This window comes from Sceloporus undulatus, chromosome 4 (assembly GCF_019175285.1).
Source record: "Sceloporus undulatus isolate JIND9_A2432 ecotype Alabama chromosome 4, SceUnd_v1.1, whole genome shotgun sequence".
Classification (NCBI taxonomy): domain Eukaryota; kingdom Metazoa; phylum Chordata; class Lepidosauria; order Squamata; family Phrynosomatidae; genus Sceloporus; species Sceloporus undulatus.
In genome coordinates this window covers 236,371,275-236,395,814 of record NC_056525.1, presented here as the reverse complement: position 1 = coordinate 236,395,814, position 24,540 = coordinate 236,371,275, and the positions used below count along the sequence as shown (strand labels likewise).

Genomic DNA, 24,540 nt, shown 5'->3' with positions numbered 1-24,540 from the left:
TTTTCATGAATTGTCACAGGTTTTGAATTGGTTTCAGGGAGAAACACTTAGGTAAAATATCTTCTTAAATGCCTGCTGTGAGCAACACCCCACACCAGAGAACACTGGTCCTTTAAGGATGCATTCAATGCACACTTGTTTGGCATTTAGTCCTATTCAGAAATGGATGAACATGTCATTTAGTTTGGTAATAAGAACATTCCAAAATCTGCTTTAGAAATTCATAAATTCAACAGAAATTCAAATGTGAGAGAAAGGGGAACTGAAAAATGTGTGCATGGTTATCTCCTAAAGAGTTGGTTGTGATTTCTTGCTTGTCCAACCATATTTGTGCTACTGATTTAGAATTCTTTTTTGACAGACTACTCATCCTGAATATAACATGTTACTGTCTTATCCTTCTCTCTGAAAAAACTATCTTCATGTAGAATGGCTGTTGATGAAAAGATTTCTGGTCATGCTTGATTAAGGGATTCTTGGAGTCCACAGACGTAGCTTTTGTGAGCCCTGGACTGGATGAATCTGTCAGTTTCACTTCCTCCCCTATTAATTTCCCCCCCTAACACATCACCTTCCTTCCACCAAGTCACTAAAATAAAGTGGGCCCTTGGCGCCCAAAATCTGTGGATGTTCAAGTCCCAGTGGTGTAGTAAAATGGTGTCCCTTATACAAAATGGCAAAATCAAGTTTTACTTTTTAATAAATAAATAAAAAGCATGGATAGTTGAATCTGTGGATGCAGAATCCATGGATACAAAATCCATCGATACGGCCAACTGTACTGCTTTCCCAGTCTGTTTAACTGCAGACTCTGTCTCTTCCTAATTTTTTTCTCTGTCCCTTTTGTTTCACAAAAAGGCTGTAGATTACAGCCAGTTCACAAGGCAACAATGAAAATAAATCATGCCTCATTTCTTCTAGGCTGCCTTGCGGTCTATTTGCAGTGTTGAGATCTCACTTTCATATCTAAACCAATTCAATTACCACATTCTACAAAAGAAGCCCACAGACAAGTGATGGTCCTGAAACCACTCCTTCCAGAATAGTTTTAGATAAATTCTGAAACTTTGTTCCTGAGCTGGAGCATTTCAAGAACTTGGCTAAATATGCTTAGAAAAATTGTGCCTTTTCAGTTAACATGAATATTTTCACATGGCCTTCAAAGGAGTCTGGTGGAAGATGGAGCTGATTAAAAGAGGTTAAATTAGAGATTTTTGGTTTTCTTTTATATTTTTGTGCCTTTAATAGTTATATAGAAGAGGGAATTTCAGCAGGTGTGGCTGCCATTCAACCAGGTAACAATCAACACCTGATGATATTTCCTCTTCTACATAATGATTAAGGCTACAAGAGCCCTCTCAGTTTTCACCTTGGGGACCATAACACTGGGCTGCCATGGCATGGCCTAGAATTTGTGCTTTAGCACCCCAGCTGGGGTGTATGAGAGGGCATTGTCCCTCTCAATGAAATTTTCCTCCAGTATCCAAACTTTTAGCTTCACAAAGACAGAGACACTGAAAAACATTCACATCTAAAACTTTTCCTTGTGCTCTATTTATATTTATATATTTATATTCATATTATATATTTATATTTTGCACTCCCTTGGCAACACTGCCTGCCTAAATTGTATTCCTAAATGCTTAACTGAAGTTTTAAGTTACTGCAATGCTAGAAATTTGGAGACACCAGGAATATTTTATTGGGGGAGCAGAATTCTTATTTTATGAGAGCAATGCTCCACCCCATAGTTATATCCCTATAGTATTCTGTATTTAGCATTTCCTTTCCAAAGAGGTCTGCTTGACTCTAAGGACATTACCACATGAGCCTTGTTCTTGCTGCAGTCATATTAGTTAATGAACATGCATACCAGTGTGAGAGCAGCCATTATCATGCATCTCTTAAATAGTGCAACTGGGGGTGTTTCTGCCATTATGCTTTCTTCTGAGCTCCCCCTTAACCCCACCACCTAGCTCCTACCCAGCATGCCTTTCAATTTTTATTTTTATTTTAAACACAATTTCAGAATCATGCCAATGCAATTTAAGTTTTAAGAAAAGAAAAGAAATAGACTAAAATAAAGAAAATTAGGGTGCATGAGAATAGCAAGGGAGAGCAGGGACAGGAGGAGAGAAGGAGAAACTATATGGCTGTGAGTACTGGAACTGCCATGCCAGTGAAGTTTCATACCTAAAAACTAATGGGACTAAAGCATGATTGGGAGGTTATTGATGGGTTCCCCTATCAATGAAAATAGATGCCTTGGACATGCTTTGGAGACACGGTGGCTACAAGTTGGAGGCAAGAATTGCCAAAGGTGCTATTTTCCTACTTTATGACAGTTTGAAAGCTGAATGTGATAATCTCCCAACTTATTGTTGTTGCCTATTATTATTATGGATGTCTGGTTTATTTCCAAAAGCAACTTAAACAAATACTTAGTAGGTCTCACCCTATCACTAGCAGTGCAAATCAGTGGAGAGGCATTGGAAGAGGCAGCTCTATGGGTGTCACCAAGATGGATATAAATCTTTCTTTAACTTGTTATTGCATTAAAAAACAAATAATTTCTCCCCACTGTACACTTTTCAATGGTTTGAAATTGACTTGTCCCAAAAATTGGCTCAAGCCAAATCCGGGGGGGGGGGGGATGTTGTGTGTGCACTGTATTTTGTGCAAGATGTCCTGTTTCCTAAGCAAAAAAATGTTGGGTTTAGCATAAAACCATTTTCCATTTCCCACACACCCCAAATATCTCAAATTGGGGGGGGGGGGGGAATCTCATGGCAGTTTGCCATTTTCTTGTTGGGCTGTCTCAATATGTTAAGACAAAAATAGAGAGAGCTCTTGTTTTCCTTATTAAGGAGGGGGAAATATTCTAGGAAACTTTGCAGCTATGGTATGCATGCAGGTAAGTGAGCCCAAAGTTAACCAACTACTTTTACCTGCAGTGGAGGTCACTCTCCTGTCATGATCGTTGGCGCAAGACATTCCTGCCAGTCCAGCTAGTTTCTCTATGTGGAATGGAAGAAGAAGGATCTTGTCCCTTTCCTCAAGCAGCAAAATTTCTTAGGATATTACAAAAACAAAAACATGTTTTTCTATCAACACTAGGAGCATTGCCCCTGAGAAACTGTTAGATTTTTTTCCTCCCCAAACCACTGCTCATTTTCAAGTTTCCCTTTTAACTTTTCCTGCCAGAAATCTAAACACTTGCTTTGGCTCTGATTTCAGCTACCACACCTTCCCTCATCTTTGCTTCAGAGCTTTCATTAAGGCTGTGGAAATGGTTCTCAGTCTTAACCCAGGTGCAGCTATCTCAGCAAGCAAAATCGCCAACTTTTTAAGTATCTCTTTGTTTCTTGTGCCAAGAAAAATGTCACCTGTGTGCCATCAGGCAGCTGTGAAGGAGACAGGAGGTGGGCCAATAGAAATGTTGGCAAGTGTAACCTGAACCCTGGCTAGAATTGAAGTATGAACTCACCTTCTTCCTTCTTTGTTGTCTTTTTGGAGTTCTAGAACTGAATGACTGTCTTCCTTGTTGAAGGTAAAAGGCATCAGTGCATGTATCAGTGGAATGGGATAATGGGCAGGTAGATAGAATCTAGTTTTTTTTCCTCATCTGTATTTTTAATATATATACACATAGGTATAAATTGAGCCAGCATGGCATACTGATTTGAGTGCTGGACTACGACTCAAGACCAAGGTTCAATTCCCTACTTGGCCATGAAACCCAGTGGGTGACCTTGAGTATGTCACATGCTCTCAGCCTCAGGGGATGGCAATGACAAGTCTCCTCTGAACAAATCATGCCAAGAAAACCCCATGACCTTAGGGTCACCATAGTTTTGAAACAACTTGAAGGCACAGAGTAATCAAAACAAATATAAATAATCACACTTCATTTCCTTACTACTTTTTGATGTCACTTTCTCTCTTTTCATAAAAGAGAGTCATTATTTTTGTTCCCTTTGTCTGAGAAGAGGGCAGCCCCTATGGTGTCCCATTTACAGTGATTCCTGCAAGTCAACATCCATGCAAAGCAACTTTAATGGCTTCTGTAATGAAGGCTGCATCTGCACTGTCGAAATAATGCAGTTTGAGCCTGTTTTCACTGTCAAGGCTGAATAATAATAATAATAATAATAATAATAATAATAATAATAATAATATGTTTTATTTATAGACCGCTATTCCGCAATGATCATAGCGGTGTACAGTAAAAATTGCAATAGAATACAATACAAAATACACAGTGACAGTTAAAGGAGGGAGGGGCTTCGTCCTTCAGGCTGTCCCTGATGTTGCTGGGTCTGCCTGATCGCTCCCTCTGAGGCCAAGATGACAGTTAAGGAGGGAGGGGCCTCTTCCTTCAGGCTGTCCCTGACGTTGCTGGGTCTGCCTGATCGCTCCCTCTGAGGCCAAGATGACAGTTACACAGGAGGGGCTTTTCCTTCAGGCAGTCCTGATGTTGCTGGGTCTGCCTGATCACTCCCTCTGAGGCAAGATGACAGTTAAGGAGGGAGCCGCTTCCTTCAGGCAGTCCCTGATGTTGCCTGGGTCTGCCTGATCACTCCCCTGAGGCCAAGATGACAGTTGAGGAGGGAGGGGCCTCTTCTTTCAGGCAGACCCTGATGTTGCTGGGTCTGCCTGATCACTCCCTCTGAGGCCGAGATGACAGTTAAAGGAGGGAGGGGCCTCTTCCTTCAGGCAGTCCCTGATGTTGCTGTGTCTGCCTGGTCGCTCCCTCTGAGGCCAAGATGACAGTTGAGGAGGGAGGGGCCTCTTCCTTCAGGCAGTCCCTGATGTTGCTGGGTCTGCCTGATCACTCCCTCTGAGGCCAAGATGACAGTTGAGGAGGGAGGGGCCTCTTCCTTCAAGCAGACCCTGATGTTGCTGGGTCTGCCTGATCACTTCCTCTGAAGCCGAGATGACAGTTAAAGGAGAGAGGGGCCTCTTCCTTCAGGCAGTCCCTGATGTTGCTGGGTCTGCCTGATCGCTCCCTCTGAGGCCAAGATGACAGTTGAGGTGGGAGGGGCCTCTTCCTTCAGGCAGTCCCTGATGATGCTATGAAGTTCTGGGATTTGATGTTTTCTGAGATATGTCTGTCAAATATCTCCGGTTCCACAACAAATTACTAATCCCAGGATTCCAAAGCATGGAGCCATATCATTTAAAGCAGTGTCAAACTTCATTATTTTAGTGCAGGGGACCTGTCTGTCCCAGATTGGCCTTTTATTTTAGCGCAACCGGACCTGTCTGTCCCAGATTGGCCTTTTTAGTCACAAACGCGCTTGTACAAAGCACGGGATGAGTCCTTCCTGAATCTTCGTTTGTGAAGCAAAGCCAGAGAGAGAGTGCAGGGGAAGGGGTTTTTTGTCAATCCCACAACCTTCACAAGTGCAATTGGCAATGGTGAGGACTCTGTGGTTGCTCCTAGGCTGTGGAACCCCTTTCCATGAGAAGTCCATTTGCCCCCCCCCCCCCCCGGGCGCTCTCTTTTTGACAGCAGGTGAAGCAATTTTTATTTAAGCAGGCCTTTGAATGTTAATTATCCCTGGAATCCTTTCAAGCATAGGTTCAGGCAGCTGGGAGGTGGGTATCCATAGTTGCTGGTGGATAGGTGTAAAAAGAACTTCTGCAGATGATGTGTGACGACAATGATCCTGAGATGTGTGTTCTACTGAAACCACTAGTGCTCCAATGTTTTGAATCTAAAGTCTGGCAGATATTAAACCAACTCTTGTAATTGTTCCTTTAACCATAATTTTGTACAGCAATTAGACATTGTGTGTACACATCTCCAGTTTGCAAAAAGATTCACAGGCTGATCTTCAGAGTACTAGATCAGACCAAGCTTTTTTTCTCCTGATCATTTGGCAATGCTACTGCAATGAGTGTGCCACCTATGCCCAGGCTACCTCCTTCAGTCTCCTATATTCAACACATATGTGTCTGAGGTCATTTTGTTGACTTTGTGGCTTCTTGACCTTTTTTTTTTTTTTTAGCAAACTTGCTTCCCAACCAGAGATAACAAACCTGTGATAAATGATTAGAAGTCTAAACAAGGTGTGCAGTAAAGTAAATGATGCCAAATTGTGTCCTTTCCCATCTTCCATTCTGGCACCTGCTGATAAAGAGCTGTAATTAATGTTCTAAAAGTCTTCAGTCGCCTTTCAATATTTAACATTTTGACAGATGATTGCTTCAAGGTAGCTACATGCCAAGATCTGCTTCCAAAGCAGATTCACATGTGTTTTTTTAATGCACTAAGCAAAACAGCTCTGAGAAAGATTTCAACCTTGAGGACGGTTATTCCCAAAGGGCAAATGGTTAGGGCTGAATTGGGAGGGGGGGGGAGATTTGAATGAAAATGGTCATCTGTTTTTTTTTTAATTTTATTTTTATATACCGCTATTCCAAAGATCATAGCGGTGAACAGTAAGTAAGCTAATTAGCAAGTAAGCTAATTTGCCCCCAACAGTCTGGGTACTCATTTTAGGACCTCGGAAGGATGCAAGCCTGAGTCGAGCTTGGGCCCTTTTTCTGGTCTTGAACTCGCAACCTTGTGGTTTTGAGCGAATGGCTGCAGTACAGGCATTTACCCACTGCGCCACCAGGGCTCCCCTATCTGGGGTGTAAATCCTTTTTAACTCGTTCAGGAATTTATTACAAAAGGAATTTTTGCCCTTTACAGAATCTGTGTAACATTGTAGCATGTATTGCTTTCATTATAAGCCACTTGGGTCCCCTCTGGAGAGAAAAATGGGACATAAATAAAACAAATAAATTGCATGATCCCTGATTGCCTGGAATTCCTATAGGTCCTACTGAAAGTCTAGGAAGTATAAATAAATCTCAATCCATGGAAGAAACTGGCAAAATCAGCTCTGAGTATTCCTTGCTTCAGAAAAACCCTATGAATAATTTATGCAAAATATTGGAAAAACAAGAATATCCCCTCAAATGAAGAATAAATAGCAAAACTAAACAACCTAGCCCCACCGGATAAACTGATGATGTTTGTCAAGGGGAAAACAACTCAACCATATAAAAAGGAATGGGAAAAATTAAACTCTGAGGATAAGGAAACAAGGATAAGACCATAATTATAAACTTGGCAAAGTGGAAATAAAGAAAAAGATATAGAAAGAGATAAAAGAGAATAATGTTAAGAGAAAAAAAAGAAAAACACAAATTACTGTACTAGGAATAAATTAGAAAAAGTAGAAGAAAATCAACTAGAGTGAACACAAGGAGACATATATATAGGTAGATATAGGAGGGTATGTGTACTTTTATGTTTATATTTATGTATAATCATAGAATCATAGAGTTGGAAGAGACCACAAGGGCCATCCAGTCCAACCCCTTGCCATGCAGGATATCCAGATCAAAGCATCCCCGACGGATGGCCATCCAGCTTCCGTTTGAAGACCTCCAAGGAGGGAGACTCCACTACACTCCGAGGGAGTGTGTTCCACTGTCGAACAGCCCTTATTGTCAGGAAGTTCCTCCTAATGTTGAGGTGGAATCTCTTTTCCTGCAGCTTGCATCCATTGCTTCGGGTCCTAGTCTCTGGAGCAGCAGAAAACAAGCTTGCTCCCTCCTCAATATGACATCCCTTCAAATATTTAAACAGAGCTATCATATCACCTCTTAACCTTCTTTTCTCCAGGCTAAACATCCCCAGCTCCCTAAAGCGTTCCTCATAGGGCAAGGTTTCCAGACCCTTCACCATTTTAGTCGCCCTCCTTTGGACACGCTCCAGTTTCTCAATGTCCTAAGAGGGGTGGAAGAAGGGAGGTGAAGGGTGTATCTGTGTATTTGATGTTTGTGTTTTAAATTTTTGAAATGCAATAAAAATTATTATGAGTAGGAAACCCTATGAAATTCAAGAGGTAACCATAAGAAAGGAGCAAATGCCACCAGAGCACCAGGCAGGCGAGTGGATGAAGGAAGGGGATGACCAGCCATCTCTGCCCTTCCCCAACAATGGAGAAAGAAGTGAAGAAACTAAAGGAGAGGGGGTATAGACTCATGGAGAGAGATATCCCAGAAGTCCAAGCAGGGTTCAGGAAATGAAGAGACACTAGGGACCGCACTGCAAACATATGATGGCTAATGGAGCACACCAGGGTATTCCAAAAGGAAATCAGCATGTGCTTTATAGACTATAGCAAAGCCTTCGACTGCATAGATCATGAAAGGCTATGGAACGCCCTTAAAGACATGGGAGTGCCAACACATCTGATAGTCCTGATGAGGAATTTGTACTTAGGACAAGAGGCTACTGTCAGAATGGAACATGGAGAAACAGAATAGTTCCCAATTGGCAAAGGGGTCAAACAAGGCTGCATCCTTTCACCCTATCTGTTCAACTTGTATGCAGAACATATTATTACAAAAGCAGGATTGTACACAGAGGAGAGAGGAATGAAAATAGGAGGAAGGAATATCAACAATCTAAGATACACAGATGACACCATAGTACTAGCTGAAAACTTCACAGACTTGGAACACCTACTAAGGAAGAGCAAAGAAGAAACTGCAAAGGCAGGCTTAATGTTGAACATGCATGTGTGTTATCCATGTACTAGAAATGGAAGTCTGTGAAAAACAAAATATAGTGAGACCTATCATTTTATGTAAAAGCAAAAAGCATCAGTGGAGAACTAGAAGCAACTGAAGTCAAGAATTTGAGAATTCTGGCATCTCCCACCTAGTAGGTTTTACTCATCCCTTCAGATTTACTTCCTGGGGACTTTTTGCAAAAGCAACATACTTGTGTCCTAATGTGAAATAAATCTGTATATGCTGAAACTGTCTCAGCAGAAGAAAACAGTTCTCCAGATGATACTGTGACTATCCAAGCCTTTAGAGCCCAATGGAATTCTTCCAATAATAAGACTCTCATATGATATCCCATAATTGCTATTTCTGGCTAGGCCATAAATCCACCAGAACAGCTTTACTTCTAATGGTATTTCAAGCAGCACCTTCTGATCCCGAAGAAATGCTGGAAATGTGCAGTTGTGTGCTCATATAACAAATATCTCACCCTCAAGTTCTCTCATACATTGTGTGTATGTGTGTGTGTGCGCGCGCGCGTGTGCACGTGCACACAGAGACATATGTACACACACACAGAAAGGTGAAAGTAGTATGATCAGTAGAAGATGTGCTACAACAATACTCAAGAATCCATCATGCAGACAGGTTCTTTGTAAGGAGGTATGAGAAGAAATGAAACAAAATTATCTCCTGTTTGTACCAGCAAAATTCAATAGATATATCTGTTGCAAGTGAGAGTGTCAGAGTGAAAACAGAAGACTGCTCCTGTGCATGGTTGTGTAGAAGAGAGAATTTCAATAGGTGCAACTTGTTATACAGCCAGGTAACAAATAACACCTGCTAAATCCCCCCTATTACATTACCCTTAAAGGTACAGGAGCCCTCTCCAATTTTTTACTTTGGCAACCCTAGTTCCCAACATGGACAGAGCCATGTTGTACCTGCCGGACATGTGGGTGTTAAGTATGAGAAGCCAGAAAAAAACAATTGGCCACCTTATATCAGCAGTAGCACGGTTGAATACATAGGCATGTAAACCAAGATTTTTAAGAGTGAAGCACTCAAAGTCCTGGGCTGGGCTGGATAAATCTGTTAGTTTTTTTCCCCTCACATTATTATTATTTGTTAAATAAAACAACAATCCAAGTTATTTTCATCCAGGCTATGAAGATATTTGCAGTTTCTGATAAGGAAGTGAAAGGCAATTCTCCCCCTTCGCTAATGGCTGGCAATATAATCTAAGCTATAGGAGCAGCCTCAACTGTTTTACAAGGAAATGGCTTGCATCAACTAATGAAAGCTTCTGTTCTGTGGGAAGAGAAGAGAACCTGTATTACCAAAGTATAAAATAACCAGGATTAAATGTGTCTGCTATGTTGTTGGATTCAGAATGAGATACATACAAATAATATTCCACTGAAATTATCTCCTAAAGAGATAGTTTTATATTTGTCTTGTTGTGCATGGGCATATATAAATAAAAGCACACACAGAAAATACAGTGCCTCAAAAGTCCATGAACATGATTCATGCAAGTTTTGAATGGTTCTTAGTTGGCAGTTTCACTGTTGACTGGTGGAATGTTTCCCTGTGTGAGTCAGAGCTGAGGAATATTCCCACCAGCTAATATATAAGCTCAGCTAACTTTTCCCCCTTTGGCTTTTGAATGGAAACAATAGGCAGTGCTGCCCAAAGGGGAAATGTGGCATGCAAGCCTCATCAAGCATCAGGAGGAATTCATCCAATGGTTCAGAAAAGTATTTTCCCATTTGCATAGCAGCTTCACATGTTTGAAGTGTTTTGTATGCTTGGTGCATTTATTTTTTACTTGTTAGAATATTTGTACCCAGCTCTGTATCATGGGATCTCAAGGTAGCATACAAGAAAAATCAGTTGAAGGAGTTTAAAATGATTTAAAAATTAAAGCAAGAGAAAGATAATTTCAACAGCCAGTCTAGTCACACGTTAAATGGTTTAACATTTTAAAACAACTTTAAATGTTAAAACCATTTTTCAAGGATAACACAGTTCAAAAGCATGTAGATATACATTTTGGAAGAAAACAATTTCATAAAAAGCTATGTTTTCACTTGGCAATCAACCAATCAATGGAATGAAGTCAATGTTAGTGCCCATCAGATTTCAAAGGTAATAGTATACTACATAAATGGGGCATCCCAAGCTCTCTCTCCCAACTCTGTAATTCTATGATTCTATATCCTCCCTACATGTTTTGGGTCCAGGTTACTGACAAGATCACCTCTACCCATATAATTTCTCATGTACACTCAGGTCCTCTGGCAGACATTTCCCTCAACCAGCCAGGGCTAGATTGGTAGCTGTCACCTAGAAGGCCTTTCCATCAGATGCCCCTAGACTATGGAATGACAGGCTGGAATACATTCAACAGTCCAACAAACTCCCCTGCTGGAGGGGACAGTGCTATGTCCTTTGGCGGGCCATTTTGGGCTCTTGCACAGCTGCTGGGTAGCAAGAAAAGAATGCAATACACTTTCTCACTTGCCCAGTAGCTGTGCCAGTCCCATCTGGTGTACTGCCCCACTGAATGTACATCCTCCTCTGGGGTGTCACCCAGTATGGGCTGAACCCCCCCCCCCCACACACACACACACACACTCCCTATTCATGCCACTGTGTTGAGGCTCTAGACCTCTCTGGCTGAGAATTCTAAATGTCACTCCACAAATTGCCAAGCCAAAGATTCCATAGGGTCATAGAATCATAGAGTTGGAGGAGACCAGAAGGGCCATCCATTCCCTCTGCCATGCAGAAAGACACAACCAAAGCACCCCTGACAGATGACCATCCTGTTTAAAAATCTCCCAAGGAGACTCCACCACACTCTGAGGCAGTGTATTCCACAGTTTTGACTTATGGTTCTCCTAAGCTGAACCTATTATAGGGTTATCTTGACAAGGTTTTTCAGAAAGTTTTTTGTGGCTATGTGGCCATGTTCTAGAAGAGTTTCTTCTAGAAAGGTTTTTCAGAAAGGTTTGCCATTGCCATCTTTTGAGGCTGAGAGAGTGTTATTTTCCCAAGGCCACCCAGTAGTTTTTATGCTCAAGTGGGGAATCAAATTCTATTCTCTAGAGTCAGTCCAATGCTCAGATCACTACACCATGCTGGCTCACATTGTCTAGTCCACATCTTAAGAGCTTTTTTGCAAGAGTATCATGGAAAAACTTGACAAAGGCCTTACTGAGATCTACAGATTAACAAAGAAACATGGCAAATAAAATGGAATAAAAGCAATATAATTCTGTAGTATGAATGGTCTCACACCTTTACTTATGAGGATTAGATGTCTGGAGTGGTGAGAGGGGGAGTTACCATGGTCGAACTCTAGTTCCTCACCAGACTATAGGTCCAAGGGCTCCATGGGAAGCAGCCTTGGCAGCTGAAATGGAATCACAATGCCCTAACTGTGTAGTGTAAAAGGGTCTCTGGACATCCTAATCAGTGACCATCTGCTTGATGGAGCCAACAGAGTATCTACACCCCTGCTTTATCTTTTCAGCCTGGCCTGATGTGTACTTGTTCATAACTTAAACCGCTCCTGAGTTCACTGTGACTTACTCCCAAGTAAGAGCGGATAGGACTGTAATCTTAATTGCTTTTACATTAGCACCAGGTGATTCACTCTCTGACCTTTTAAGATACCTCCCGGCTTTTAAATTTTATGATTCTATAATGGGAAAGTGCCTTTGAATTATTTGAATGAGCAACCTGTGTGCAACTGCCTTTTCCGTTCCTCCAAATATGTTTAAACACGGTGAGAGTCTGAAACTGGAAATAAAGGCAGGACGAGAGAGCCTGAAGAGTTATAATATTAATAAAAAAAAGAGACGGTCTAATGGGCTTCTGAGGGATATGAATTAATCTGTTTCATGGGGAAATGCTGTTTGATAACTCCGTGAATATTCTAGCAAGGGAATACATTTCACACCTCCCCAGAATTTACTATTAAGAATATACTGAATGCTACTGAAATATCCTGCTGAATCTCTACCCTCTAATGCCTGTATGATAAAAGGTAATGTGTATTCTTAGCACGCAGGTAATAAATAGGATAGCATTAAAAGAAAAAGAGAGAGAGACCTGTCTTCAAGAGGAAATTCAAGATCTTATGGGATACACATTAGTCCCGGCAATAAAAGAACACAAATCACAAGAGGAGCTTGGGCAGGAGATGAGTGAGCGATTATTCTGGTCTTTTAATGAAACCCACTTGATGAAAGGCATTTGAAAGATTGATTGGAGTTTAGTTAGCTGCCCAAAATGTCCATCTCTGTAATGAATCTTCCCAGGAATATTTCACTTGCTTTCTCTGCTTGGATGTTTTGCTACCGAGTTAAGCACCGCAGGCTCATTTACAGCCAAAGGAAATAAGATTGGTTTAAAGCTTGTTTTGATTTTCAGCATCTCTATGAATATGCTTCCAACCAGGCTTGTATTAACCATTATGTTCCGTAAACTACAATACAAAGAATCACAATTCTCAGGGAAAAGTATGGCCCTTAATCTGGAATGGAAATAATATATTAAAATATTCCAAATTAGTTTAAAAAAACACGTCTTTAGAGTTTCAGGAGACGCTGAAAAAGAAAATCCTGGACTAATGAGAATCTGCACAGTTTGGCACTGATTTGGAGCTAAATTTATACATGGCAATTTTGTGCTGAAAACGATATTTTCTTTGCAGGAAACAGTATTTTCTCTGCAGAAAGTAATATTATCGACAAAGAAATATTATTTTCTGTGCAGAAAATACTGTTTTCTGCACACAAAAATGCTGCTTTGTGCAAATAAAAAACATGCACATTTTGCACAGAATAAACAAATATTCATGCCAAACTGTTCCTTTCTTACAATGGGAAGAATATTGCTAAAATTATTCCCTCCTTCCTCTGAGAATGAAACTAACAAAAATGTACATCCCTACTGTTAAGGGAGGTGTGATAAAAGGATCACAGAGAGCTGTCTTGCAATAAGTCAGATCATTGAGACAAGACCTTTGGCTGGAATCCTGTTGTCCAGTTATGAATATACAACTTATTGTTATGCATTTGTAACTTCTATGTACAGTATTCATGATCCCTAAGTAGCTCCTAATTTAATTTAAGAGCTATTTAGGAACTGTGAAATTCCCCCAAACCTTACTTACCAGTAAGCAATGACTGGGATTGACAGAGATCTATTTCCCTATCAACTGAGAAGCTTGATGTTCCAACACCACCAGCAGCCACAAAAGCAATCTCCACCATGAGGGGAATTTGTAATAGGGGTCTTTTTTCTGTCTGTTGTGCTGGAGATCACTGATGGGAAGAGTGGAGACATCAGGCAGCTGCTTCTCAATCAACAAGAGGACAGATCCTCATTGATCCCAGAGAGAGCTTAACAGTAAATGGTTTCTTTGGAGGCGGGTGTCTAGCCAGAATTGTACATGACCATTGGATTGTGCATAATGGTCGTACAGGATTCTAACAACTGTCTGCACCACAGCTGTGTACTTATTCACTTAAATTAATTAAGTATCTGAAATTGGCTATAACTTTTCACAATAAGTTAAAAAGTACCTATTTTAATCATTGTAATGCCAGCAACACTAAGGGTTTGAGTGAATATTAAAGCTTCACATTACTTTAATTGGTTGCACAGGAGGGGTTAGTTTGGAAAGAGTGGCTATTTGGAGATATTTTTAGTCCTTTCAATTTTTTTTTCAAATTGTAAAAATGTTTGCCAGAACAATTAACATGAATGAATTTTTTAAATTACTGTTAATATTGATACATTCATTTTAACATAATGTTTCCAATTCTGGTTTACTCTGAGGGAGCAGCTCTCCAATTTCTCCAGTGTTTCTCATTCAGAAACTGATTTCAGAACTTTTCACATACAAATCATGAGCTGTTACAACTGAACCATGATTCATTCCCAGTACTGCTGTTTAAAAGGATTAGAGGTTTATTATTATTATTATTATTATTAAGACTGGTTTCTCCTTTAGGAAATTAGAAAGTTTCAATAAACTGGAATAACAGTAGAGACAAAAAGGTATAACAACCCGAGATGCCAGATATTCCTATTAGTAAGACTTTGGGTTGTATCCCATGTCGTCTTAGCATAGGACCATTATCTGTCTCTATCTTAACACAAAGTGCCAAAATATAGTAACACAAAATTAGCGTGTCCATTAAGACAGTCTGAAGGTGGGCCATGGTGTCCAGGTACAGTTCTAGAAGCCAAAAAGACCGGTGTGGAGGAGCCTGCTGGAGAAGATGGAGGTATGTAAGAAGAGCTTGGATAAAGAGGGCTATTTTTCTGGACTGGCACTGATTACCAACTAAAGCATCTCATTCACCATCTTCTTGGAGAGCGTGTCCGTGGCTGAGCTGCTGGAGTGGACTACAAATCTACATAACAGTATGTTGATGCTGCCACCTGATGAAATACTTAAAATGGCTTCCACGTGACCTTTTTTTTGGCATTAGTCGCTTAGCATAAGAAGCTTATTCAGTTGCAAAGCTCTTTCATTTTCTTCTTTCATTTAAAAATTAAGCATAAAACAAATGGGGCAGGATAAAATGGTGGTGGAACCACTGGGGTGATTCAACCATGGATAAAGTGCAATTCACATGATGGTCCCAGTTCCTCAGCTGAAGATGAATGCTATAAAACAATGTGGAATAATATGAATTTTCTGCAACAAGAAACGGTTAGTGCATCTTTCCCCTCCTATTGTACATGAATGGCTGTTCCAATTGTTCTGTGCAGATTCTGAATGGGTTAAATTATTTTGTTGCTTTGGTTTTTGGCTAATGAATGATCGAAACACTATTATTGCATGTGCGTTTTTACCAGCTGGAGTCCTAATTTAAATTTGTTTGCAGTTCAGAATAGTATTGGGTCATGTTCTGCTTATAGCATTAAGTAGTGATTACATCTAATGCTTTTGTCTTTTAATTAGCTCCCTCAATCCTCTATGAGCAGCAACCTTTCTAGACCATATTTCATTTTTGTTTACAATGAGAAAGGCTGAGCAGGCAGTCATTTTGTATGTCAAGGCTGCAAATGTATAATTTGTATTACCAACTTGCAGATTGTTGGGCCTGGCTATATTTTGATTTTGTGTTACTTATCAGTTCTGTTAATTGTCCTCTAAAGACAATGTGGTGCTGGCATTGGTACATACAGTCAGCCCTCCTTATCCACAGATTTTTTTATCCATGGATTTAAGCACCCACAGCTTGAAAATATATTTTAAAAATATAAATTACAAATAGCAAACCTTGATTTTATGTAAGGCACACATTTTGCTATGCCATTGTATATAATGGGACGTGAACATCCATGGATTTTGTTATCCACAGAGGGTCCTGGAACCAAACCTCAGCGGATACCAAAGACCCACTATACAGGGCTGTTATGTGAGTTTCTTAAAAAGTATGTTTCCTTTTTTCTTTTTCTTTTTTCTTGCTGCGCTGGCATCATGGTGTGCATGAATGTTTTGGCAGGTGCTCTTAAGAGCATCAGTAATGCAGAGAAGTATGGTAAGCATCAAGTTCTCATTAGACCGTGTTCTAAAGTAATTGTCTGGTTCTTAACTGTGATGATGAAGCATGCTTACATAGGTGAATTTGAGATTATTGATGACCACACAGCTAGGAAGATTGTTGTTAATCTAACTGGTAGATTCAACAAGTGTGCTGTGATCAGCCCCAGATTTGATGTCCAGCTGAAGGATTTGGAAAAGTGGCAGAACAACTTGCTGCCTTCACATCAGTTTGGATTCATTGTGCTGAAAACTTCAGCTGGCATCATGGACCACGAGGAAGCTAGGCGAAAACACACAGGAGGAAAACTCCTGGGATTCTTTTTCTAAACTTGCAACAAACAGGCATACTAAAAAATTGTTCAAATGGGGGGGAAAGTATGTTTCCTGTAAGAAGAAAGAATGTTTAGATGAGGCATGAGACATTTCCAAAGATGCAAACTGATTTTAAAAATTGGGATACATGGTTGGGTCTTGTTGTTGTTGTGTTCCTTAAATTTGTTTCTGACTTATGGCAACCCTAAAGCATACCTGTAACAGCATTTTCTGGGGCTAAGGATGTGTGACTTGCCCATGGTCACCCAATGGGTTTCCATGGATAAGCAGGGAATTGACCCGTGATCTCCAGATACTCTACTACTCTAGGAACTTGATGATGATCTTAAATTAGGTTGGTCAATATTCCCTAGTTCCAGATATTTTTACTGGATTGGAGTTTGTGAATATATTTCAATTCTGATGTTACTCTTGGAATATAACCACAAATGTCAGTCCATTCAACAGTGGGTTGAATGGACAGTTGCATTCAGGGTTCTGATCCTATTTTTGCCCCCTTTCACTTTTGCTTCTCATCTCTCCTTACCTGCTTGAAGAGTTTCATCTGTCATCCTATTATTTGGCTGAAAACAGTGTCTTTTTGCATTACATTGACAGATATACAATTGATTGAAAAATCTGGCATTGGCAACAAAAGAACAGTGTAGTGCAATATTATGGAAATTTTCCCTTTAAGGTTCAATACATGGAGGTATTAGTAAATTGAAGACAGCAGTTTATTTTAGGACATGCTGGGCAAAGCCCAGAGTCTGATCAGGAAACAGTTAAAACAAGATAATATAACATTCTTGTAAAAATTATACAGCACCACCATTATTATTATTATTATTATTATTATTATTATTATTATTATTATTATTATTAACCTTTATTTATAAAGCGCAGTAAATTTAAACAGCGCTGTACATACAATCTTTTAGTTAGATGGTTCCCTGCCCTCAGGCTTACAATCTAAGAAGACACGACACAAAAGGAGAAGGGAGTGGTGGTGGGGAATGGGATCAGGTCCAGCAGTTCTTCTCCACCTCCAAGGCCTGGACCAAGGCAGATGGACTGGAGGAAGTGTTTGGCTTCATAATTAATGGTTAAAAGGAGGCTTCCTGGATTAGAGAGGGGCTAGCCTCTGGGAATGCTTCTCTAAACAATATAGTCTTTAACTCAGTTTTGAAAATGGGTAGAGAAGTGATGAGGTGTGCATGTGGGGGAAGAAGGTTCCAGGAGTAAGGGGCAGCAAGTGAGAAGGGACGAATTCGGGAGGGGACAGTGGTAGTCCTACACTGTGACAGGAGACCTTGACTACAAGAGCGGAGGGTGCGAGTAGGAATGTAAGGAGAAAGAAGGTCAGATAAGTAAGGAGGGGCCAATCCATGGAGGGCTTTGAAAGTCAATAATAAAAGCTTGTACCGGATGCGGAAGGGGAAGGGGAGCCAATGAAGGGAGGATAAAAGAGGTGAAACATGGTCAAAGCGGTGAGTGGATGTGACAATACGGGCAGCTGAATACTGGACAGAGATTAAAGGATGGAGGTGTGAAAGAGGAAGCCCTGTCAGAAGGAGGTTACAATAATCTAGTCGCGAAACCACCAGGGCATGGACCAGAGTCTTGGCAGTAGAGGCTGAGAGGAATGGACAGATCTTGGCAATGTTGTGGAGAAAGAATCTACAGGCCTTGGCGGTGGCCTGGATCTGGGGAATAAATGACAGAGAAGAGTCAAAAATGAAGCCAAGACTACAGGCTTGATGAACCGGTTGGATAGAAGTGTCGTCGACAGAAACAGAAAAGGAATAGTGAAGGGTGGGTTTAGGTGGAAAGACAAGAAGCTCAGTCTTAGACATGTTGAGCTTCAAGCGCCGAAGCCGCATCCACTGAGAGATGGCAGTCAGACAAGAAGAAACTTGCTGTTCAAGCCCCGTCAAAAGGTCAGGGGTGGAGAGATACAGCTGAGTGTCGTCAGCGTACAGATGATAGGAGAAACCAAAAGAACTGATGAGTTTACCTAGGGACAGTGTGTATAGAGAGAACAGAAGGGGACCCAAGACAGAGCCCTGGGGAACTCCAACAGATAGGGGAACAGAGAACGAAGTTTGACCACCTGTGACCACTGCAAAAGATCTGTCTGACAAGTAAGATTTAAACCAGTCGAGAGCAGAGTTGGAGAACCCAAGGTCAGAAAGTAAATCAACCAGGAGACAGTGATCAACAGTGTCAAAGGCTGCAGACAAATCAAGAAGAATGAGAATAGAGTAGAGGCCGTTTGCCTTGGCCCGCAAGAGATCATTTGAGATCTTGGTGAGGGCTGTCTCTGTAGAGTGCCGTGGGTGGAAGCCAGATTGGAAAGGGTCCAGGATGGAGTTGGCTTCAAGAAACTTAATACAGCGAGAATAAACGACCCGTTCTAGGACCTTAGAAAGAAAAGGAAGAAGAGAAATTGGACGATAGCTAGACAAAGAAGAGGGGTCGAGAGAGGGTTTCTTCAGAATTGGGGAAACGAGATTTTAATTAATTAAAGGGGATAACAGTAATATTCACTAACCAATATTTCAACAGGGATAAATATAAGATACTATATCTATGCATGAAAAATGAAATGCACATATACAGGCGAACCATATATTACATGAAGGATCCATTCTGAGACCCTTCATATAATATTGTTTTCATGTAAAAAGGAGCCCTGGTGGCACAGTGACTAAATGCCTGTACTGCAGCCACTCACTCACAAATCACAAGGTTGTAAGTTCAGTACCAGCCAGGGGCTCTGTGTTGACTCAGCCTTGCATCCTTCTGAGGTTGCTAAAATGAGTACCCAGCTTATTGGGGGCAATTATCTTACACATTGTAAACCACTTAGGGAGTGCTTAAGTTCCCTGATAAGCAGTATAGAAATGTTATTGCTCTTGCTAAAACCTGGAACCTTATTTCTCTTACCTGAAATAAATGACAAAGTACTCTCTCTAGGCATTTTCTAGTTCCTCTGGCATGATTCTATGTTTTGCTTCCACTGGAAGTTGACCATAGAGTCACATTGGAGGACCTACAAATGCCTAGAGAATCTCTAGGTTCCCCACCATGACAATTCCTTTCCTTCATCTAATCAAGTTCTCAAAAAAGCATACAATAGAATCACTCTGGAGGACCTAGCAAATGCCTAAAAGATAAAGGCTTCCCTTTGACATGACTGCCTAGTCATAACTAACTGTAGTTACCAAGCCAAAGAGCCAGCGTTGTCCGAAGATGACTCCGGTGATCATGTGGCCAGCATAACTGCATGGAATGCTGTTACATTGGCCTTTTGACTCAGCAGATGCCTAGAGAGAACATATTTATCCAGTGCATGAAAGTGAACCCATGTTATATGAACTCATGCAATATGTGGACTGCCTATATATAATGGGTGACACCTGGCTTGAAAGCAGAACATGTGAATGTTGGGGTGTGAGTATTAAAGAAAAAATGACAGCAGAGGTTTGAGAAAATTTAACAAAACTTTACTTAACAGAAGTCCCAAAAAACTGAAGCAAAACAATATGAATAGCATAGTACAAAATCTTGATATAGCAGCATGCATACATTACCATGAGAGCAGGATTCAATGAATGCTCCCAAGACCCAGTAGATCCACCAGGCAATTACACCTTTCTAATTAGTTAATACAATTACCTGGTCTACTTAGCTCATTACCATGGTCTACACCTGTCTGCTCACTAGATTCTCATCCAGTCACAACTTATTACCCAGACAGTGAAAACATCTAGAGCTTTAGTAGACCACGAGTTATACATGAGTCAACAATGTAATGCAGCAGTTAAAGTCGCCAATGTAATTCTGGTTTCAACAGGAGTATAATGTCCAGATGAAGGGAAGTAAGTGTGCTACTCTATTCTGCTTTAGAGAATGGTGACCAAAATGATCAAAGGTCTGCAAACCAAGCCTTAGGAGGAAAAACGTAAAGAGATGGGTATGTTTAGTTTGGAGAAGGGAAGATTAAGAGGTGGTATGATAGCTATCTTTATTTATCTTGAAAGGCTGTCATGTAGATGAGAGAGCCAGCTTGTTTTCTGATGCTCCAGAGGCTAGAACCGGTCAATTCAAATTATAAGAAAAGAGTCTCCACTTAAATGTCTTTACTGTAAGAGTTGTTCAAAAGTGGAATGGACTGCCTCAGAGAGCAGAGATTGGATAGACATTTTTTAGGAGTGCTTTAGTTGTATATTTTTGCAGGACAGGGGATTGGATTAGATGCCCCTTTGAGTTCTATGATTCTATGAGCATTGAACAAGCACTGCATCCAAAGTACCCATGTCTCATTTGTGTCTCGCAAGTTGCAACTCACATAATGGTATTCTAACTGGTACATTTATCACTAGAATATATCAATAGATCCAAGGATATGGATCAACATGTCCTGAACAGGTTTAACTGGCCTTTCCTTGAGATGCCTATGATATGAAGCTAGTATCCTGGAAGCTTTCAGATTTTCCCTGATTGAGGATATTTTTCCTTCAGCATGGCCATACCTTAAGGACACCCTCAGAAATCTCTGTGTGACTATCTGAATGTAGCTCTACACTATGCAAGCATGATGTTGGATCTTAACCATAGTATTTTTTTTTTTTTAAATCAAATCCTGTTTTCTGTTTCAGGATAGGAGACTGCTCAGAACTAACTGGTCAATGTAAAGATAAGCAGCATAACAGTACAATGAAATGAAACATATTCATAAATGTAATAATCGCACTCATTCACAAAGATGAATGTGAATATTTTCTCATTCTAGCAGTCTGCTTATGCCCATAGAAACTCTTTTGAGGTTTGCACATGAGGGTCTTGCTCCTTTTATTCCTTGAGGTCTGGTAGCCTATTCACATAAATTTCTTCCTTTACATCGCTACTCAACAAGCCAAGCTTTAGATCTAAATCCCTGATCTGCATTTCTTTTGTGGCTGCTACATTTAGAATGGTCTTTAGTTTAGTGCTTTAAACCTAGGGCAAATATTCTGTCATGATCTTTGCCATATTATTGGGAATATCCTTTGGCTTCAAGTCGAGGCTTCTATCATTCAACCTTTGTTCTTTGTCATGTTTGATTTTAATGGTTCATTTGCATCCCATATTTTTTTTTCTCCCAGGTGACAATTTAGAGAACTTCCAAGCCTTCCTTTCTGTGAAGTTATCTTCTTTTTTCCACTTCCTGGTCTCATGTTCAGGCAGTGTGGAGACATCTTCACAGGATGAAGGGTTTTCCTGTCTTAGCAAGACCTGCCAGAGTTGTATTTCTTTAGTCTGTCATTGATTTGCCGGATACCTGTGGGCTCACCATGTCCAATGCATTCATGAGTATTGGACATTATGGCCTGTTACAGACTGCCAAAATAAAGCTGCTTCGGGTCTCTTTGGAGGTATGCTATTTAAATGATGCATGGGTCCTAAGAATCCGGAAGCTGCACCAAAGCTGCACTCCAGTGCTTAGGACTGAACTGTGGGCGGCTTTGGCACAGCTTCCAGCCTCTTAGGATGCGCGTGTCATTTAAACAGCATACCTCCAAAGTGACCCGAAGCAGCTGTATTTTGGCCTACCTGTTTGAGCCCTATGATTCTATGATTCTATAATATTTTAGGGAATTAGCCAGTTATAGGGAGCATGTAATTCCCTTATTAAAATAGCTTTGCTCACTACCAGTTTGTTTCCAGGCACAATTCAAAGTACTGGTCATGACCTATAAAACATGGCTCAGGTCTAGACTACCTTAAAGACTGTGAGCCTTGACAGACCGGCATCAAAGACTGGCATTGGGGAAGAGATAACATGGCTCTGCCCCCACACTGGTGTGATGCTGCATGCCCCACCATCACGGCACTGTGTCTGAAAAAGCCGCGCCGCTGCTTTTTGCAGCTCCTTTTTGCAGCATGGAAAGGCCAGATCAGGGTGCAGCATGTAGTTCCTGCAGCCCCAATCTGGCAAAGAAAGAGGTGGCTGCAGGCTACCCCTTAGGGGTGATCTGTTCAGTCCCTGTATCTCTCCATATAAACCTACCTAGTTCTAAGATCAGAAATCAGAGAAGGCCTACCAGAGTACTGGTAACTGTCTGGGAATACTGAATGTTGATGCTGAGTCTATATAGCACATGGACTGAAATCAGTATGTGTCCTGTGAGAAGTCTTTACAGGTTTTATCTCCTTAAAAAATCTGGATATTATGGCTCACTGAGATGCAGAATGAAAGAGTCATATCTCAGCATGGATAAAAGGGATTGTGCCTAGTGTGTGTATGTGTGTGTCTATAAATCTAAAACAAGACACATTCTTCCTTTAATATTCTATTCATGCTGCAGTTTCATAGCTCAGATCCATATTCACTCTGCAGAGATGCTCATACCTGTGTAGTATAAAGTGTATTCCCCTCCCTTGCCAGCCTTCAAGAAATGATGGATATGGTAGTTAGTCTGACAAGACCTTCACATTGTAGATTAAGAACATAAGAATTATCTTACTGGACAAGACCAAAGATCCCTCTAATCTGACACCTGGTGTCCCATAGTAGCCAACAACATGATTTGCAGAAAGTCACACGCTCCTAAGAAGGCTATTATCTTCTGTTCCAGAATCTGGTAATTAATAATCACATGTAGCATTTTGCAGAGCACTTTCAAGGGCTTAAGGAAGGATTTCACAAGCATCACCTTGTTAAGACAACTGCTATTATCTGCATACGGCAGATGAGGAGTTGAAGCTCAGGGAGAGGGTGGGTTGTCTATGAACCCCTAGCAAGTTTATGATTGAATTGGGTATCTGCAGACTCAAAACTCAGGGACCAGATGGATATGAGCCCTTTTTTTATAGAGGATGTTCCACCATTTGAAGACTACATAGTTCAGGTCCAGTATAAAGATAAAGGACTATAGAAAAGGAAAGTGGATGAGAAGGGTGGAACTTACCCATCAGCAGAGTGACCAAACCTGTAGGCCACAGTCTTCCCCACTATGGTGACAAGTATTGCATTATTATTGTGTATATTCAAGTAATTTCTGGTTGATGGTGACCCTAAGGCAAGCCTATCACAGGCTTTTCTAAGGCTGAGAGTGTGTGAATCACCCAAGGTCACCCACTAGGTTTCCATGGCAGACCAAGGAATCGAACCCTGTTCTCCAGAGACGTAGTTCAATGTTCAAACCACTACACCATGTTGGATCTCAAGTATTGCATTATTGTTTAATTTATGGTAGCTATTCTAAATTTGCATTTATACAGAGTGATGGCTACTGTGCCAGTGGAGCAGTGAATCCCTTATGGGTTTTAGTTTGAACTTTAAGGGAGCTAAGGGGAGGTAATGAACTCTAAAATAGGTTCTGTACCTTGGAGAGTTTCTTTAAAGTTTGGACCACAATCCAGAGCAGGCTGTAGCTACCAGCTGCTATACATATAATTCAGGAGAGTTTTGGTTTTTTAAAATGCAAATCAATGCCATCCTTTGTCTTGTGGGTAATCTTGTTCCTAGTTTTGGTGACAAGTAAGTGCATACCCTTCCACTCTTTGAAGTGGCTTATTTCACAGGCTTTCATAGAAGGTCAGAAAACTGCTAGATAGTAGATTAGACTAATGTTCTGCTCAGTACAGTCTTCTCTACAGTGATGACTGGTAGTTCTTCAACAGTACCTCTTCCTGCTACCTAAGTCTGCCTATTGCAAAATAATGGTAATGATGATGATAATATGATAATGGTTATGATGATATGAGATAATTATGAGATTAGAATCACTATGAGATAATGATTATATGATAGAAAAAGTCTAGTTGATTTGATAAATAATACAAGAGGTCACTGGAAGTTTTACTGAGTGGAAATTTATGAACTGCAGAGTATAAAGGTAGAGTATACTTTTGAAATAAGATATGAAAATAATTGCTTTCTGTTGGAATAAGATACAGAAATAGTAAAGAAACTTTAAAAATATAAAAACTGGTTTTAACAGCCAACAAAAACAAGAAAGCAAGTGGGGATGTTCAGATAGGATTTTGAAAAACAACTTCTAGGATAAATTGTATAATCTGAA

General features: G+C 40.6%; 1 protein-coding gene across 1 annotated transcript; it reads left to right on the top strand.

The window, feature by feature from the left end:
• Positions 1-16,090: 16,090 nt before the first annotated feature.
• Positions 16,091-16,523, top strand: LOC121929507 (40S ribosomal protein S15a-like). The gene has a single exon (XM_042465126.1). The coding sequence runs from the start codon at positions 16,091-16,093 to the stop codon at positions 16,481-16,483; it is 393 nt and encodes a 130-aa protein (XP_042321060.1). The 3' UTR covers positions 16,484-16,523.
• The last annotated feature ends 8,017 nt before the right edge of the window (positions 16,524-24,540 follow it).

Excerpts from the sequence above, each read along its gene's own strand:
- LOC121929507 (XM_042465126.1), top strand. The coding sequence starts at position 16,091 with ATGGTGTGCATGAATGTTTTGGCAGGTGCTCTTAAGAGCATCAGTAAT.